This window comes from Salvia miltiorrhiza, chromosome 5 (genome assembly GCF_028751815.1).
Source record: "Salvia miltiorrhiza cultivar Shanhuang (shh) chromosome 5, IMPLAD_Smil_shh, whole genome shotgun sequence".
In the NCBI taxonomy this organism is placed as follows: Eukaryota; Viridiplantae; Streptophyta; class Magnoliopsida; order Lamiales; family Lamiaceae; genus Salvia; species Salvia miltiorrhiza.
The window spans coordinates 43,119,478-43,139,577 of record NC_080391.1 but is presented as its reverse complement, the minus strand read 5'-3'; the positions used below and the strand labels follow the sequence as shown (position 1 = coordinate 43,139,577).

Sequence of the window (20,100 nt, the reverse complement as noted above, 5' to 3'; positions counted from 1 at the left end):
CAAAAGAAGTCCTCGTTGAGGCAATTTTCATGATATATATATGATGGGCCAAAGTGGCCATTTTTGACGAAATGAGTAATGAGATTACTTGTTTTGATGCATTGTTATGTAGTAATTGCCAATTTGTATACATTGATTGAAAGCACAGTATTTTGACGCATTAAGTATACTCTATGTGAAAGTATGTATATATATATACCTATATATATATATGAGATGCATGATATGTTGTGAATTTCTCAGCTATAAGACTAGAGTACAATGAGCCTTGTCACATAGAGGAACTTATCTTTTGACCCAAACTTGTAGATTGTCATAATGCCTCCACGAAGAGTGAACAGAAATATACCCGAGAATGAGGAAGAACCCAGAGAACCTACGCCGCCGCCTCCACCTCAAGATAGGAGAGTGGAAGAACTTTTCTTAAGACAGAACCCACCGACTTTCGTAGGCACGGGAGACCCTGCTGAAACGGAAGAATGGATTCGTGCTATGGAACGAATCTTTAGATTTCTGAGATGCAACGACGCAGAACGTCTTATGTGCATGTCTTACCAGTTGAAAGGAACCGCCGACTATTGGTGGGAAGCAAAGCAGAAAACTATGGCCCCGGAGCAGTTAGATGAACTCACTTGGGAGCTTTTTAAGACTGCTCTGTGTGAGAAGTTCATACCCAGAAGTTATAGGAAAAAGAAAGAGATGGAGTTTACCACCTTAAAGCAAGGAAATAGAACTGTAGTGGAGTACGATCGACTATTCTGTGATCTGGCCCGCTATGCACCGTATAGAGTGGATACGGACGAGAAGATGTCCGAGTTGTTTTGCGCCGGACTGAGGCAAGAGATAAGAGTGGTATTAGCAAGTCAAACGGCACTTTCCTATGCCGAGGCCTTGAACAGAGCTCTAGATATGGAGCTAGCAATGCAGCCGGAGAAAGCAACACACGCACCAACGCCTCCATCAGGCCATTACACGCAAGCATCAAACACTCCCTACTCTAATCAAGGACAGAAAGGAAAACGCAAATGGGATAATCATAGAAATGATGGCAAGAAGCCATGGCAAGGCCAGAATATTCAGCCTCCCTTCGTGAAGGGCGATAAGTCTTTTTATGGTGGACCAACGACGTCACACCCCGGACACCAAGGGATGTCCCCTTGTCCTAAGTGCAACAGGTTACACACAGGAGTGTGCAAAGCTGGAAACCCAAATTGTTTCACTTGTGGAAAACCAGGGCATTACTCGAGCCAGTGCCCCAACCGACAGCAAGGGATGAGTGGAGGAAGACCCAATCAGTTTCCAACCCCACAGCTCAGGGCAATGGAAGGAATTCTCCCTCTACCTCAACCACTACAGCAACAACCTTTTCGCCGTCCAAACCAGCCTCACAAGCAGCTACCTGCACCGCAAGCAGGAAGACCACAACAATATCAAAGGATGTATGCTATCAATCAGAAGAATCAGGATAAGAACCAAGGAAATCTAACAGGTATTGGGGAACTGAAAGGTGTACCCATTGTTATTCTCTTTGATACAGGAGCATCACATTCTTTCATCTCACATACCTGTGTGGATACGTTAGAGCTGAAAGTAGAACCAGCCCAGCTACAACTAAGGGTAGCTACTCCCTTAGGAAAGGTCACCACAGTTACTCATGTGTGTCTTAACTTGGAATTCGAATTAGGACCTCTTAAGCTTAAGGCTAAGACGTTAAGACTAATGCGAATGTGGACCACAGACATCATTTTGGGAATGGACTGGTTAGCAGAACACCATGCGGTGATACAGTGCGAGCAGAGACGGATATCATTCCAGCCACCAGGCGAGGAACCCACATGTTTTTATGCCATCAATAGAAAATGGAAGAAGACACCTATCATCTCTGCAGTGCAAGCGAACAAGATACTAAAAGAAAAAGGTGCGACAGCATATTTAGTATACTTGAACCAAGAAGAGGAAGCACAAGTGAAGATTGAAGATGTACCTGTAGTGCGGGAGTATCAAGACGTTTTCCCTGACGTTCTACCAGGTTTACCCCCGAACCGACAATTGGAATTCACGATCGATTTGGAGCCTGGAGCAGCACCAATATCCAAAGCACCATATAGGATGGCACCAGCAGAATTGCAAGAACTGAAGTTGCAACTACAAGAGTTGTTGGACATGGGATTCGTTCGACCCAGTGCTTCGCCTTGGGGAGCGCCGGTCCTCTTTGTCAAAAAGAAAGATGGAAGTTTAAGATTGTGCATCGATTACCGGGAATTGAACAAGGTAACCCTAAAGAACAAGTATCCTTTGCCACGTATAGACTATTTGTTTGATCAACTTCGAGGAGCACGCGCTTTCTCAAAGATAGATTTAAGGACAAGGTATCACCAATTGAGGATACGACCTGAGGATATTCCAAAGACAGCATTCCGCACGAGATACGGACACTATGAGTTCATAGTGATGCCTTTTGGATTAACGAATGCCCCCGCCGTCTTCATGGATCTCATGAATCGAGTGTTTCACGAATTTTTGGATCAATTCGTGTTGGTATTCATAGATGACATCTTGATTTACTCAAAGAATGAGATGGAACATGAAGAGCACCTTAGAACAGTGCTAGAGAAGCTAAGAGCTGAAAAGCTTTATGCTAAGTATAGCAAATGTGAGTTTTGGCTACGAGAAGTCAATTTCTTAGGCCACGTCATTTCAGCTGCAGGAATCAAAGTGGATCCTGCCAAAGTTCAAGCAGTGCAAGAATGGAGATCACCAACGACACCTCACGAAATTAATAGCTTTCTAGGATTAGCAGGCTACTACCGTCGTTTTATACAAGATTTCTCCAAAATAGCCAAGCCTATAACTCATCTGCTCAAGAAAGAAGTCAAATTCTTGTGGACGAACGAGTGTGAACAAAGCTTTCAAGAATTGAAGAAGAGATTGACTACTGCCCCAGTACTAGCCGTTCCAGAAGCAAACAAAGAATATACTATCTATACAGACGCATCAAAGAAAGGACTAGGATGTGTACTGATGCAAGAGGGAAAGGTAATAGCTTACGCCTCGCGACAGCTTAGGCCACATGAAGCAAATTACCCGACGCATGACTTGGAGCTAGCAGCAGTAGTACACGCATTGAAAATTTGGAGACACCACCTTTATGGAGTAAGGTGTGAAATTTACACCGACCATAAGAGTCTCAAATATTTCTTTGAACAGAAGGATCTCAATATGAGACAAAGAAGATGGCTAGAATTAGTCAAGGACTATGATTGTGGAATCAATTATCATCCAGGCAAGGCCAACGTCGTGGCAGATGCCTTGAGTAAAATGGAACGAGGAAAGTTAGGATGTGTCCTAACCAAGGAGAATGTCTTGGTTAGAGAATTTGAAAGGTTAAGGTTGGAAGTGGTATTTCCACCGCAAACCACAGATTTGATCATGGCAACACTCAGTGTTACCCCCGATCTAAGATCAAGAATTGTTAGTATGCAAAGAGAGGATGAGAAATTAGAAAGATTGCGGGTGAAAATCCGTACCGAGAAGCTTGATTCATATCAAGAAGCAGCAGATAATGCATTGATGTTTGAGGGAAGAATCTGTGTACCCAATAATGAGAAATTAAGAAATGAAATCATGAGCGAGGCTCATGAGACGCCTTACGCAGCACATCCAGGAGGTACGAAGATGTACCAAGATTTAAAAGCAAGATTTTGGTGGGAAGGCATGAAGCGAGACATAGCTTCGTTTGTAGAACGATGTTTAGCTTGTCAGCAAGTGAAGGCGTTGCACCAACGACCTTATGGCAAATTACAACCGTTGGAAATCCCAAAATGGAAATGGGACCACATTGCCATGGACTTTGTCACTGCGTTGCCAAAGTCAAATAAAGGAAATACCGCCGTTTGGGTGATCATAGATAGATTGACAAAAAGTGCTCATTTCATACCAATTCCTGTCACGCATGGGTCTGAAAAGTTAGCTCAAATATACATTCGTGAGATAGTACGTTTGCACGGAGTTCCAATGACGATTACCTCCGATAGAGATACAAAATTCACCTCACGATTTTGGATGAGCTTACACAGATAATTGGGTACTAAGTTGAATTTTAGCACAGCTTTTCATCCACAGACGGATGGGCAGTCTGAAAGAACTATACAAGTTTTGGAAGATATGATTCGGACTGTAGTGTTAGATAGAGGAGCTCAATGGGAACAAGTGTTACCCCTGATTGAGTTTGCCTACAATAATAGTTTCCAAACGACTATTAACATGGCACCATATGAAGCCCTCTATGGAAGAAAATGTAGATCTCCGCTTTATTGGGATGAAGTAGGAGAAAGAAAAGTGTTAGGTCCTGACGCAGTGGAAGAAATGATCACAACTGTGAGACAAATTCGGCAACGAATTAAAGAAGCTCAAGATCGTCAAAAATCTTATGCCGACACTAGACGCACAGAGATTCAATTCGAAGTGGGAAGTAAAGTCTTTTTGAAAGTTTCCCCTTCTCGAGGGATTCACCGCTTCGGTATAAAAGGAAAGCTCAAGCCTAGATTTATAGGCCCATACGACATATTAGAAAAAGTAGGCCCTGTTGCCTATAGACTCGCGTTACCTCCAAATTTCGCGAATGTTCACAATGTCTTTCACGTGTCGCAATTGAGAAAATACGTGTTTGACCCGAAGCATGTTATTCATCGAGAGGATATATCTCTCGAACCAGACCTGAAATACGAAGAAAGACCCGAAGTTGTGTTGGATAGAAAGATCCAACAGTTGAGAAATAAGTCAATTGCCCTGGTCAAAATACAATGGAGACATCACGGGCAAGAAGAAGCAACTTGGGAATTGGAGGATAAAATGAAGGAGAAATATCCAGAATTATTTCCCGAAGGTGAGATTTCAAATTTCGGGACGAAATTTTTTTTAAGGGGGTAAGGATGTAACACCCCGTATTTTGAGAAGCTAATTGTGCCCTAGCTCGTATTTAAATTGAGTTTAAATAGTAGCTAGAGGAATTATGCACGTGGGTGAATAAATGAGATAAGAATTATTTTTGAGAATTATAGAAGGCGATATTATTTTTCTCGGGTCATATAAATTCTCTTATAGAGAAACCTATCTTCGCCCTATATTTTATTGAATTGTCTATGTGATTTAAATATTTTACGTGGTAGAATATTCACATATGATTTTGATGCATTTTTATTATGATATGGTAATATCATAATTGAGATAAGTTTTTCCCACACGAAAATAAAAATATTTCCGTGGGATATATTCCTACACACTAAATTAGTGATGTATAGTAGTCAAGCATATATGTATATAACTATCTATATTTCTCTCTCTCACTCTCTCTCACTCTTGACTCTCTCTCAATCTCTCTCAATCTCTCTCACTCTCTCTCACTCTCGACTCTCTCTCAATCTCTCTCACTCTCTCTCACTCTCTCTATCTCTCGACCTCTCTCAATCTCTCTCACTCCCTCTCGGTTTCTCTCCCTCACGCAGCCCTCTCTCTTCTCTCTTCTCTCCCTCATTACTTCATTCTCCTCCCCCATAAATGTAGCACACATGCAAGCATAGTAAGGCCCTAAAAGGCTAACCTAGTTAGCCAAACACAATCCCAAACTTTAAGCTCTCACACCTCTCTCTCATATCTCTCTCTCTCGTCCCTCACTCTTCTCTCTTCCCTCCTTCTCTCTTCTCTTTCTCTATTCACCTCATCTCATGACATCCTCAACCATTAATCCATCATTTACTACAAGATAGTGTATTTATGGAAGATCACACATGCACATGCAAGTCTCTCTCTTCCCCCCCTTACTCGATCACTCCCTCTCGGCTCTCTCTCTTCTCCCTTCTCTCATTCTCTCTTCTCATTCTCCTGCACCATTAAGAGGGTGACATACTCACCATTTATCATCCCATTTAAGTCAAGATATGCATTGATGGAAGCAATCCCTCCATCACATCCTCTCATCAAAGCATCAAGACAAGCAAGCTATCTGTCTCCCTTTTTCTTCTCCTTCGGCAGCCCCTCCCCTCTCACTCCACCACACTTTTTCTTTCTTGTTTCACCAATTATAGTAAGGATTAAGGAAGCCAAAAGTGCTAGCATCACACTAAGGCCATCAAGGGTGCATCAATCTTAAGCACAAGCTCCAAGAGGCTTACGCATCATCCCCTACTCCACCTCCATTAATCTTGTTGGTAGCAACCTCAATTCTCCTCTCATGTTATATATATATATTTTCCTTGATATATAAGCATGTATATTGAAGTATATAGAAGCATGATAGTCCCCTCTCCACTCTTGTAATTCTCGAAAATTTTGATATAAGAAAGCATGATGAATTCTTTCAACTTTCCACTACCTTCATGTGCTCATACACCTCTCCATGTTAGATGCATGAGAGGAAGAGATATATTTCTTGAGAACCCTTGAAAGGGCTATATGTGTTGATAAGTGAAGCATGATAAGTTCTTAGTAAGAAAATGCATGAGAATGATGGTGAAAGCATGAATCTATGATGATATGTGTATATGTTATAAATTCGACCATTTCGGGAATTTTCTTACGTTCTGGACTGATGAATCGACGAGGTTTCCCTCGTCCAAAAATCTTGAAAATTTTATGGTGTGTACATATATGAGTCTTGTAAGCACTGGTAAAATTTCAAGTCATTTGGACTTGGTTTACTACCTTTTTAAAATACAAAACGTTTACTGCGCATTTCCACCGGAAATTTGAAGGGCAGTCTGTGGAGTCACACTTTTCAGTAACTTTCAAAATTATTCAGCCTCCCATATTTTTATGGGAGAAATATACAAGTGTTATACAGACTCATGTAAAATTTCAAAGCATTTGGACAACGTTTGCTAATTTTTAAAAATCCTAGCTTCCAGTCGTGCCAAACTGCCGAATCTGGTAGACTGTGGGAAAACACCCATATCTCTTAAACCACTTGGAGTTTTTCACTCTACGTTTTTTAAACGAAACTAGACTCAAAGAGGTTTTCATCGGTATAAGTCTCGAATCCAGGAGATTCCTGAGTTAAAGCAGTTTATTCGTTAAAGTCGAGACAGAACAGAATGTTAAACTGGAAGTGTCCGAAAATTTTACCTTGATTTTGTGTTAAGAATTTTTAAAGAGCTTTGGTGGAATTATACACCATGATATGGCATGAAAATGCTACTAGAAAGTTTTTAAATATTTTTCAAGGCTTATATGAATATTTGGGATTTTCCCCACAAAGAAAAAGATTTCAAGTTCATATAATGACTTTTAAGTCATTTGATTATTAAGATAAGTTATATGCATATTATGTGAAATAAGTGATTATTTGAAGCATGTATGATTAAGTGATTTTTTGAATGCTATTTGCCTAGGATTGAGAGTCCTTTAATTGGATAAGATATCTGATTATATTGGGAAGTCCAGTTGGGTAAATAGTGGAGAAGTTATAAGATGAGATTAAGCACATGATGAAAGTTTAAGCTTAAGTATGAGATATGAGTTAGATGAGTTTCTAACTAGAGTTTATTTTGTCTCATGACAATCTAAACACGTGCGCCACTAAAGGTTCGAGTGACGGTCGGCGTTAGTACAACCCCGAGCGTTGTGTCATCGACTCCTGAGACAGGTGGGCTTTATTCTAACTCTATTATGGCTAGCTACCATGATAACGAGTTCAAATGCAAAGTATTATGAAAAAGAAGCATGATGAAGCATTATTGATGAGTATTATGAAAATGAAGCATGTTGAAGCATTATTGATGCATATTATGAAAATTGTCATCTTGCCATATTTATTATTGATGAGAAAGAAGTATGGTATGTTGCCTTATGAAAGACATGACTAAGTTCATGAAGCAAGATATCGGCCTTTAACTGATCCAGATGACAGTAAAGGTTATGTGCACAAGAGGTGATCGTGAGCCGTCTCTAGTCGGCCGGTCACGGTGATTTGAAGGAGGCCTCCTTCTCTTCACCTAGTATATATATATTATATGAGTTATCATAGTTGGCACATACCCAGTATATAATGTCTGCAGACTAATGATATTATTATGATGATGCAAATGAGTTTATGACAGAAAAACATGAACAGGTATTTTTAATCTCAGTTAAATCCTGTTGATGCATTGAAAAGGGCAAGATTGACATATAGCTCTAAGAGCAAGATTTAAATTATTTCCGGCATGTGTCCACTGAGTGCTTTTTGGTACTCAGCCCTGCATATATTTCTAAATGTGCAGGTCTGGCTTGGCGCGAGGATGGGTGAAAGTTGTTGGAATTGTCAGTTGGCTGTGTCTTTCCTATGTCTCACATTTATCTCATAAGCTTTGACTCTATAAGTTATTAAACTCCCTGCTATATATCTTCACACATATAGTAACGCATCGCTGCACAACTCTGATGAATCTCTTTATTTAATTTGCTGTTGCCTGTAATATCCCATAAGGGAAAATACTTCTCAAACCTTGCTAAGTCTCGAATTATGTTTTACCAAGCAAGTAATTTAATTTAGTCTTAAAGTCTTTCTTGAAAAAGAGTATAGTTGCAAATGCTTCCGCTAAAGCAAGACATAAATTCTATTTCTTTCATGATTATTTTTATTAGTCGTACGATACTTGGTATACGCTATCACTGGCTATATCGGGCTGCGACATCTAGGTACCATCAACTATAGATTTGACAAGAAGATGTACCTAAAACGGTCTTCCGAACCACATAGACAATATAATATGAGTTCATAGTGGTGTCATTTGGATTGACCAATGCACCAGCCGAGTTTGTGAACCTCATGAACCGAGTGTTTCACCCATACTTAGACAACTTTGTCTTAGTTTTCATAGACGATGTCTTGATTTACTCGAAGAACGAGAAAGATCATGAGAAACACCTGAAAATTTTCGTAACGAATGTGGAGAACAAAGCATCCTTATGCCAAGTTCAGCAAGTGCAAATTTTGGCTTCATGAAGTCACGATTTTGAGGTACATTGTATCATCAGAAGGGGACAAGGTGGACCCTGAGAAAGAACGAGTTGTACACAAACAAAGACCGTTTACAAACTTCAATGAGATCAAAAATTTCTTGGGATAAGCAAGTTACTATAGGAGGTTCATAGAAGGATTTTTCCAATAACAAGACTAACGGTGCAATTACTCAGGAAGGGAATTAAAATTTTCTTGGACAGAACAATGTGAGAATAGCTTTCAACAACTCAAGGAAAGGTTGACTACTGCATCAGTGTTAGCTGTCCCAAAAGCTTATAAAGAATATGTGATCTATACAGACACATTCAAGAATGGATTTGGTCGCGTGTTAACGCAAGAAGGAACAGTGATAGCATATACGTCACGATAGCTTAGACCACATGAATTGAACTATGCAACCTATGATCTACAATTAGTTGCAGTAAAGACAATACCTATATGGATTTAGGTGCGAATATTCATAGAACATAAAGGTCTGAAATACTTTTCAAGCAAAGGGATCTTAACATGAGTCGAATAAAAAAACTACGCGAGAATTCGAAGGCAAGACGAGAGAAAATACCTAGAAATTTTGCGATGATATGCAAATTTCGGGACAAAATTTTTATTAAGAATGGTAGTATGTAGTAGCCCGCTCTTTTATTTATGATTAAGATTAGTAAATGTGATATTTAATTATTGCATCCTCTAGTAATGTTAATCCAGCTGAAATTCTGAATTAGATATTTCCACGTGAGATGGTCGTGGATTTATTCCGACTTGTTAATCTAATTAAATCTACGGATTTAATTTAGATATTAGACGACATGTGAAGCAAATTAAATCTACGGATTTAATCTAGAATTAGCAGGCAAGAAAATAGATATTGAAATGCGGGATTCATTAGAGTAACTAGTATTCGACTACAAACACGCGATATTAGCAAAACTCAGAGCTAGTATTACATATATAGATTTACCAAGGCAGAATGATTTTCTATGTATAATCACATCACACCTTTTATCACTTACAATCATCATCCTTCCTACCCCTAGTTCCTACCTTCCTATTAGACCATCTGCGAGCAAAAGAAATAGGCAAGAAAAGAAGGAAATGCATAGAACAGTTCAGCTGCAACAACAACTCCCATCCTTTCCTTACAGCTGGAGCAGATTCAACCATGCCAAGGTACACCTAGGGGGTCTTTCAGCCACCCTATGACAGCCTGATCTCTCCAGCCAACCACCACCTCCAAGGCTTTAACGTTCAGCCAACAAAACTAATCATTCATTTTCTTAGACACCAGATTTCAGAGGGAGTAAGTTGATTCCTGCTGCCAAGCTTCGACTTACGTTTTCTCCATTTCATTCTTGCTTCTCCTGCATTTGTAAAGAAAATTATTTGCAATTTCAGCTATTTTCTCATTGAATACAATAGCAACAGGCAGCCAAACACCAAACTTCACGAGGTAAATACTAAGCTCAGCTCCAGTTCATGCATCATATCATCAAGCATATGTTTAAAAAGAAATACATAGTATACAGGTGTGTATATATATGCATAGAGGGATTAAGCAATCACGAAATCAGTTTATACCTATGTTTCCTTCACAAGGCACTAAGAAACTCTTGGTACAGAAACAGGCCACTATAGCTAGTAGAACCCTTGCATAATCGACATAGAACAAAAGCTTCAGGAAATGGGTGTATATTACACTTTGATAGCTATAGTTCATCAAGAGATTCACGAACGAGGATTTATTATAGCATAGAAATCGAAGTTAGTATTTGGGGAAAAAGGGGGAGTCTTTGGGTCGAACCTGTCCCATTAAACAAGGAGAAGGGCGGCTACCTCGATTCCACCGGACCAGAGAGTACCAATGGCGGTTGAGAGACAAAAGCGACCCCATCGAAGGTCAAACCAAGGCAGACCGTGGAGCCAAAACAAAGACACAGCGGCGAACCCGGGGCCGCAGATTCAGTTTTAATAGAGAGGGCACGAATGGCGTTGTCCTCGCCAATTTTAGGGGAACCTCTGAGTGGCAGCGGAGCTGGAGAACTCAGCGGTGGCCGCACTGGGAGCTCACGGTTGAACTGGCAGATTGAGGAAGAGAGGAAGAAGAAGGAGAACTATGGCGCGAAGGTGTCGACCACGCCGGTTGAGAGAAGCGACGCCGGAGTTTTAGAGCGTCAAAGACAGCGGTCTGCCTCGCCGGAGAAGATCCACGGCAGCGGCGATTTCGAGCTAGGGCTCATTTAGAAGGGCGGTGATTTCTGATGAAAAAGAGCTAGGGCTCGGGTTTGAAAGGGAAAAGTCACCTGAGTTTTTCAGTGATAGGGTAAATGTGAGATGAGGATGAGAAGTGGAAGAGCGGCGACTCGCCGGACTCGCCAGCGGATGTAACAGCCGAAAAACGGCGGCGGCACATCTCGCGTAGAGAGAGGAGACGTGGAAGCGATTTTGAGAGAGAAGATAAGATGTTCGGCGTGATTAATTTCAGAACAAAGGGGTTTGGGCCAGCCCTTTTTGGGCTTAGTATATTTGTTATTGGCCTGAGTTTCATTTAGAGCTTATGGCCTAAATTAGTTCATATTAGAAATTATTTCAAGTATTGTCTTGCCATAAATGTTTCAATTTTAGTATGATATCTATTGCTTTGGCTTTGCCAATGATGCAATCGAATTCGGGTCCTGAGCAGTTGATAGCTATCCTGTTAGGACTAGTGTACACCAGTGACCGTGAGTCATCTAGCGGGTTGGCCGATCAAGTGACCGTGAGAGGTGGCCACCTCTCCGGCACACAGTTCCAGATATGATAGATTACAAGAGAACTTAGTCTGCAGACGAACTTTAAGAGTCACAAATGAATTTAGTAAGCTTGGGCCTTTTAGCTAAAACTCCCTTGCTGTACTGTTTATGATGGCATGACAATTTACAGCTTTACGAAGCATGTTTATATGTTTACTTAGGCATACGTGTCCACTAAGTATTTTTGTACTCAGCCCTGCATATATTTCTAAATGTGCAGGTTGAGCAGTGGTTGATGAAGATGAAGTGAGGAGCGGAGCTTTTGTCATAAGTTGATTGAATAAACTCTTGGATGCATGTCTTCATACATGTAATCAGATTTTATTTCCACTGCGTATTCTTAAGTAATAAGCCTTTTGAATTAAGTCGGATTCATCCGAACTTACGAGTTAATTGAATATTTGTGGCTAAACATAAGTTATATTATAAATGTCCCCTTCGTTGTCAATGATTAAGTTCGATCCTTCATTATATATTTACCCTTTTCTATCCCCTCTTCTAATCTCCATCCCTTAGTCATGGTTTCCCGGCTTAATTATCCTTAATTAAGTCCGGTCGTGACAATCGGTTAATCCGATAACCGATTCGGGTTAACCGAATAACCAATTTTTTTAATTAATTATTTTATATATATATATTTATATATATATATATGTAATATTTTAATTATTAATTGGTAGAAAATTAGAAATTACAAAATTGGGAGGAAGAACCCTAGTCCAGCGCCTCCCGTCAGTTATGTTCTGCCCCTCTTCCTCTTCCCAAATCCCGTCTCCCTCCCCTCTCCATCCGATCGTCCAACGCCATCGCCGCCTCCGTGAGACGCCCTCCGTCCAAATTTGTCCACGCCGCTTCGCCACGCTGAATCAGTCGACGCCGCCCTGCCCTTCGATTCTGAATCAGTCCAGGTTGTTCCGCGATGCAGCTCCGCCACGCCGCCGGCCACTTCGCTGTTCATCCGCCATCCGGTAAGTCCTCTTCCTGTATCAGCTAATTAACGCCCAATTAAAACCTAGTTTAATGCTTTCCTTTGTATGTAGATATGTAGTTATGTTGTGATTCTTGTGAACATTTTTCTATGTTTATTACTTCTATTCTATGGTTCGGTAAAGAATTATTCAGATGGAGCTAAATGAAGCAACATAAGACACAAATGATTATACCAAGGAAAATTTTGTTTTTTATTTGTTATCAATTTTCGTCTCAAATTAAAATTAACATGATGGAGCTAATCCACCCAATCTTATTATATAGTCCATATATCTTTAATTTGATTGAATTGCTTATCAGAAATGATTATATTGGGGGCAGCAGAGCATTCTGAACTGCAACGATGTATTTTTGTATCATGCCTATGCTAAATGGAGGCTGAATCTTCTGAACCGAAAATTTTATTAATGTGATTGTCTGAGTTTGTGATTGAAATGAGGCTAAATCTATTCTTTGAACTAGATTAAATGGAAGCTTCACACGAACATACTCAACAAGCTTCAAATGTCCCTCCAAATGGAGAAGAAGCACCCCAATCTCAGTCACATACAGAAGCTACTGTTACCACAGGAAAGAAGAGCTTGATTTATGTTGTTCTTGTTTTTGAACTTATGAATTACTAGATGTTTGCTCGTGTTGAACTTAAGAATTAATAGTTGTTTGCTCGTGTTGAACTTGTGTTTTTATTCATGTTGGTGAACTTGGTATGTTGACAACAATTTATTTGAATTTTATTTTTTAAATGGGTATCCAAATAACTCAATTAGTTAACCGAAGCGGGTATTGGGTAACCGAACTCCTAAATCGGTCCGGGAACGGTTATTAAAATTTGGTAATTTCGGGTTCGAGTAACCCAAAATTCGGGTATGGGTAACCGAACCCGAACCGATCGACAGCCCTAAATGCGAGTGTGCTTCTAAGTCGTCGCTACAACTATAATCTACAAAAATTCTAAAATTCTGGGTCGCCTTTATTCAAATTTCATTCATCTCCACACATTACCTAATCCAAGACTTGATTCCAACTACAACTGATTTAATAATATTATGAGTAGAAATCATATGTTGAAGAATCGACGACGACGTTTCGCACTCCGCTGATGGTTGATGCGAACATGATGAACACTCCAATAACAATGCATGCCTGAAAATTCCCCACAAAAATACTAAATATTAGCACACTACAATGGTTTTCTTTACTAAACTTAATCATGAAAATTTCTATAACTTAGTATGTAGTATAAGTATCAGTTTTTGTGAAAAAGATTAACAAGCCCAAATATGATGCCACTAAATATTACTAGAACAAATTAAATTAATTCCTCTAATTAAACTTAATCTCCATATGATTTCGTCTAATGTTTTCCTTCTTTTTATATGTTTTTCTCGATAATTAGAACGAGTAATAATCAAATTATCTGAAGTAAAAAGGTTCAAACGCGATGAGAGGTAAACAAAACGTATAAAGTAAATAATTAAAATGAAGGATGCATGTACAAAAAAATTGTTCCCGATTTCTAGTATTATACTTCTCATATATATATATAGTAAACTGTACAAAACAAAGTTACACAAAATTACTTGAGCATCTTTATCTCATATAACTTGTTCATTTTTAACTCATTTTTTTTTTACATATAATCAAATTAAAGCTCTCGTCACAATATTTAATTTAAAATGCATATTGAATATATTTTCATTAACATAATAACATGATTTTGCAAAACAATAAAATTATAGGAAAAAGAAAAAAAAGAGAGGAAATATATAACATATAATAAAGCTTCAATTTTATTCTAATCACAAAATTGCCACTCAATTTTACATGTTGATTTCTAATTGCCGATTCACATTTTTTTATAATTAAAATTACAATTAAATAATTAAATTTAAAGATTAAGCCATGATGCATTAACCAGTCCACCGTTAGACCAACACAAGAAGATTCACGTTTTAATATATAGTAATAGATTTGCATTAATTTTTTAGAAACACGTCTAATGAGTTTTAATATATATATATATATATATATATATATATATATATATATATATAGTAATAGATTTGCATTAATTTTTTAGAAACACATGTCTAATGAGTGAGAATATATTTAGATTAGTTTGTCCTAGCTATGTGGACACCTATATATAATGAAATGAAATTCGAGATCGAGATAATATAAAGATGTAAAACGAAGATAATAAAAGAAAGTTGTGGAGTTACCCAATTGAATGTCCACGACAAGCTGAATCTCCGTGGTTTTTTAATTTTCAGCCAAATTATGCAGGGCAACTGCATGAACCCCAGCCCAAAAAAGTTACATTTCTATGGATGAAAATTTACAAAAAAAAAAAAAAAAAAAAAAAAAAAAAATCAACAAAGTGAATAAAAAAATACTACTACAATTTAAGTAGTAGACTCACTATGTAAGAAGTTGAAGCAAAGCCAAAGCCACCAAACAGACCGAGAAGGTCGCCAAAAAATGGGAATGTCACAGCAACAAACAAAGTAAAAGCTGCACACCATTAGAAAAAAAATTAATTTTAGTCGTGTATTTTCATAATGGAATAAATGATCAAAATAATCTTGTCAATGATTCGACTCCATCAATATGATGAAAAAAATATCACTATATTAATTTTATCATGTTGTTATATGAACTAAGCTTTAAAATGAAATAAAATACTATAAAATTGTATAAAGAAATTGGTTAAAAAAGGCTTGCCAACGTAAGTAGAACGAACAAAGAGCCTGAGCCCTAGTCCATGTGTTACATTGAATCTTGCAGATACTGTCCTCTCTACAACCTCGAAAAATGGCATTGCATAAATCTGCAAATTAATTAAGGTGATCATTCAAGTATATATCTCAAAAAAAAAAAAAAAAAAAAAACGTTAACTGCCTGCATATTTGAATAATAGTTTAATTCCGAAAAAAAGAAGTTCATGCATTGGCCACTAATCTAAATAATACCCCTCCAACCTATTACTTTTGGACTCGAATATTAAAAAAATAGTATAGTTAGTGTATAAAATAAGTTGGTGAAAAATGTTGACCTGATAGCTTCCTACAACATGAACAAAAACCATGAAATTAGCGGCGGCGATGAGCCACGACGGCTTCTCTAGGGCGACGAGAACGTTGTCGGTAACATCCTGTCCAAAGGCCCAGTAGCCCACAAGTGCGACCGGAAAATAACAGATGGCATTGACGAAATAGGCCCACACGGCGCCCCTCCACATCGGTATGCTCGATGGTTTCTCTGGGGCCGACGGAATGGTGGCCTGAATCTCTAGCACAACCGCGTGGCCGGCGTAGGCCGTCGTGATCTGCCCCAACGCATTGAACACACGGAACATGTAATCCACGTCGCTCGTTTTCTTGTACTCGTAGCTCACGTTCGGGACCCTCCCCCGGCTCAGGCTGCCTACCCACGCTATGGTCGAGTAGCTGCACGCGTGCACCCACAATTTTAAGTATTCTGACAATTAAATTGGCATCAGAGCTAGGATAATTAAACACCTTAGTGACATGATAGCTGCAGCCAATGAAACACCGGAGATGGAATTGATGTCTGGCATCTGAGAGAGGAAGAAGTGAAGACTTCCAAACATGGCAATCCAATAAGATTGTTTGATAGGGGTGCAATTGTTGCAAGCAATCTCCATGAATTTCTTGAGGCATTTCCCTCCGGTGACCATGTACACCACGTTGCAGCCGACTTGGACGATGAACTGTTGCGGGAGCACGATCCATGTGCCGAGCCTCGGCCCGAACGCGTGTCGTCCGAGGTCGTAGTAGCGGTCGAACCGGACGCCGGCGACGCACTCGTGGAGCTGGATCAGCTGCCTCATTGTGTTGAGCGTGATGCACCACGCTAATACCATCACCAATGTCCCCGGACCCCTACCACCACAATAAATTCTTACTTATTAGGTGCACAAAAATGATTTCAATTGAGGTCAAGTTTTTTAAAAAATACTCCCTCCGTCTCAACGAAGATACTACATATTTTTTTTTGGGCCGTCCCAACGAATATGCTATATTTAAATATGAAAAAAAATAAGGAATTTTAATTGCAGAATTACAACTAATTAATTAATCACCCATTAATTATTACCTTCTATCTCCTGCTTTATCACTTTATTACTTTTTTTCTCCTACTTTGTCACTTTTACTACACACTTAAAACACTAATCTACAACTCCTTAAATCTCGTGCCGAAAAGAAATGTATCATCTTGGCTGAGACAGAGGGAGTATATATTAATGAGGGGTGCTATTTGCTAAATTAAAAATAAAAATTTCTAAAGAATTCAAATTTTGGTTGGGGGGTGTTGATGCATCCCAGCCCTCATGTATTAATCATATATATACATGTACATGTATAATGATGATATTATAGTAATATATAAGAGCGATAATATATATACATTAATGGTCGTTTCTACTTGAGGAAATCGTACCAGCCCAAGTAAGCCATGGCATAGGGCAGGCTGAGAACTCCGGCGCCGATCATGGCCGTGACGGTGTGAAACGTCGAGTACCACCATTTTGCTCGGCGATTTTCGACACTTTTTTCAGTATATGGAGCCTCCTAAAACATACTTATAAAAAATCGTTAATTTATGCAAATATTTGGATTCATCATGTAGTAATTTAATTGAAATGTACTCGTATATATTAGTATTACCTTGGGCTGAGGAGGAGAAGTAGAAACCATAGCTGCAAACAAATTAAAATAAGCTGACTTAGAGTTAATGTACGATGAGAATGAGCACAAACTTATAGTGGCTGATTTTCCTCTGAGATTCTTGGTGGAGTAAAGGTGACGGTTAACCCTTTTGATTTTATTCGCGCCTTTTGTTTATTTTTGTGTAAATTTAGATTACATAATCTAAAAAGCTAATTAATAATTGTTTAGTGAGTATTGTGGTTAGAAAGTGTAATGGACTTTAGACGTAATGCACTAATTATTTGAGTTGACTAACGAGATTCTTCATTCTTGTCTATATAGGTCAAGAATTTAGCCACCAACAACTATGAAAGTTGTAACGACGTTTCGAGCTTCATTAGGCCTCAAAACCATACATGTTCCATCATTGGCAAATTTTCTTTATTTTCCATTATTTCATTTTTTTAGTCTTATATATATATATATATATATGCAAAACGCACAATGATGCGCTAATAAAATTAATTTATGAATAAAAATATAATACGAGCTGAAAATAATAAGAATGGACATTACGTAGTATGTCACTAATCAATAACTTAGGTCACCATTGATTGCGCACCGTTAGTGGCTTAAAATTGAGCGATTATAGAAAGTGGTGTGGCCCTTTGCTCAAGTTGCATCGTGGTTTCGTTAATGACTGACGGGAAATATATATATTCCGTTTGTTTTAACTGTTTACGTCATTAACTCCACTCATTCTTCATCATAACATATATATGTGCAGCACGTGTGCCGTACGTTTTTTATACTTAGGGGAGATTGGATTCGATTTTAGAGGTTTAAACTAATAAAAAAGCAACGACTATCAACTAATTACAACTTCAACAATATTTTGTGACATGTGTTAATTTTTCTAGCTAGTATATATAATTAATTATTTATGACTGGTTTTGAATGTCAACAGATTATGCTAATCTACGAACCGAGCCGAGCCGAGCCGAATACCTACAGATTGGGGTTCAGCTCGCGAAAATTTGGCAAGGCTTGAATTCGGCTCGAGCTCGAGCTCGGTGCGATTATGTATTAAACAAACTCGTTCGATTCGTTTATCTCGAGCTCGAGCTCGGCTCGATTTTGGAGGTCGATTTCAAACTCAGACTCGATTTAGATTGGGGACCGACGGAGGTAGGGACTTACGCGCGCGGTGGCTTTGTTGCTACTGTTCGGCGGCGGTAGGGACTGACGCGCGCTACCGAGGTGCAGCTGTTGTGAGCAACGGCGGTGGCTCCTTCAAATTGACCGCTCGGTTGAGAGAGAGGAAGGCGGCGGCTCCTTTGGTTGATACTTGTGAGAAGATTTTGAAATTTTAGGGCTCGTCGATTTCAAACTGGAAAAGCTGGAGTTCTATTTTTATTTTTGTTAGAGTTAGAGGAGAATTTTATTTTTTGCATAAAAGAGGAGTTAGTAACCAGCCTGGTGGTCGGCTGAATTCTATGTTTTGGGGCTCGTGCAATTCTATTTTTATTTTGTTTATTAAGTTTTTATAGTTAAATTTTATAGACTATTCATAATTAAATAGTAAAAAAAACTTAGTTAAATGATATTATTCAATTATAGTTGCTCTAATTATGCACTCGTGACTATAATTGTCTTAATGTCATAACTAATTAATTATATAAAGATCTTATTAGTATTAAAGCTATCTATAAAATAAATACACTCACTTCGTTTACTTAGTATATATATAGTAAGTACTAAAAATATCAATAAAAATATAAAATAAATACACTATTTATTAGTTAATAAACTAATTAAGTTACATGTATCTTATATAATAAATTTCAAACTATAACTTCTATTATTAGTTATATAAGTTATATTTATAAATTATAGGGGATAATTGCATGAAAAAACACCAATTTTGATCAAAATCCAAATTTAACGCAAACTTAGGATTTTTCAATTTAACACACCAACTTTCATTGTTGTCCAAAATTGACACGGCTCAATTCTTAAAAACTCAAAAAATAACCCCTTTTTGAAACTAATTACACAAAGACCCACTTATGTTATAATTTGGGACATTCTAAACCCAATAATTTTATTTCCTTATGATGTTTTCTTTTAATTATAGATCCACGCCTAAAATGGTATCAGAGCGGGTTTTTATTGAAGAATTGTATTATATTTAATTTATTTTATAATTAACCTATGTGAGAGGACTATTAAAAAATTATGGATCTGGGCGAGTGTCCGAGATGTATTGTATACAGAAATTCTCTTCAAAATTTGGAGAGAAAAACTACTCGTCTATTAGACGACCTCAACTGGAATAATCGAGCCCTCGTAACGAACATTCGTCGAGGAGAAGATGGAGAGATTATTCGTGATACACTATTAGAAAAACTCTCATATATGACATTTTTTAAGCGTCATCTATGTGCATCCGCAAGTGTCAAAAATAGACATGTCATCTATACCCTCTGAATAAGATGACGCTTAAGAAGCGTCATCTATACGCTCATAGATGACGCTTTTATAGTATAGATGGCACTTAAAAAACGTCATCTATGAGAGTATAAATGAAAAAAGTATCATATATATAATAAATACATGACACTTGTTGTTTTGATAGATGACGCTTTAAGTG

At 38.2% G+C, this 20,100-nt stretch overlaps 1 protein-coding gene across 1 annotated transcript; it reads right to left on the bottom strand.

Moving 5' to 3' along the window:
- Nucleotides 1–13,723: 13,723 nt before the first annotated feature.
- On the bottom strand, nucleotides 13,724–17,618 carry LOC131024651 (lysine histidine transporter-like 6). Its single transcript, XM_057954158.1, has 8 exons — nucleotides 17,466–17,618; nucleotides 17,239–17,369; nucleotides 16,296–16,679; nucleotides 15,830–16,223; nucleotides 15,499–15,604; nucleotides 15,197–15,288; nucleotides 14,997–15,065; nucleotides 13,724–13,917 (listed from the first exon to the last, which is right to left on the bottom strand). The coding sequence occupies exons 1-8, from the start codon at nucleotides 17,493–17,495 to the stop codon at nucleotides 13,819–13,821; spliced, it is 1,305 nt and encodes a 434-aa protein (XP_057810141.1). The 5' UTR covers nucleotides 17,496–17,618; the 3' UTR covers nucleotides 13,724–13,818.
- Nucleotides 17,619–20,100: the final 2,482 nt, after the last annotated feature.

Excerpts from the sequence above, each read along its gene's own strand:
- LOC131024651 (XM_057954158.1), bottom strand. The coding sequence starts at position 17,495 with ATGGTTTCTACTTCTCCTCCTCAGCCCAAG. Across the intron at positions 16,680-17,238 it reads GCCATGGCTTACTTGGGCTG|GGGTCCGGGGACATTGGTGA; the intron begins GTACGATTTCCT and ends TTGTGGTGGTAG. Across the intron at positions 15,066-15,196 it reads TTGCTTCAACTTCTTACATA|TTGCCCTGCATAATTTGGCT; the intron begins GTGAGTCTACTA and ends GGGTTCATGCAG.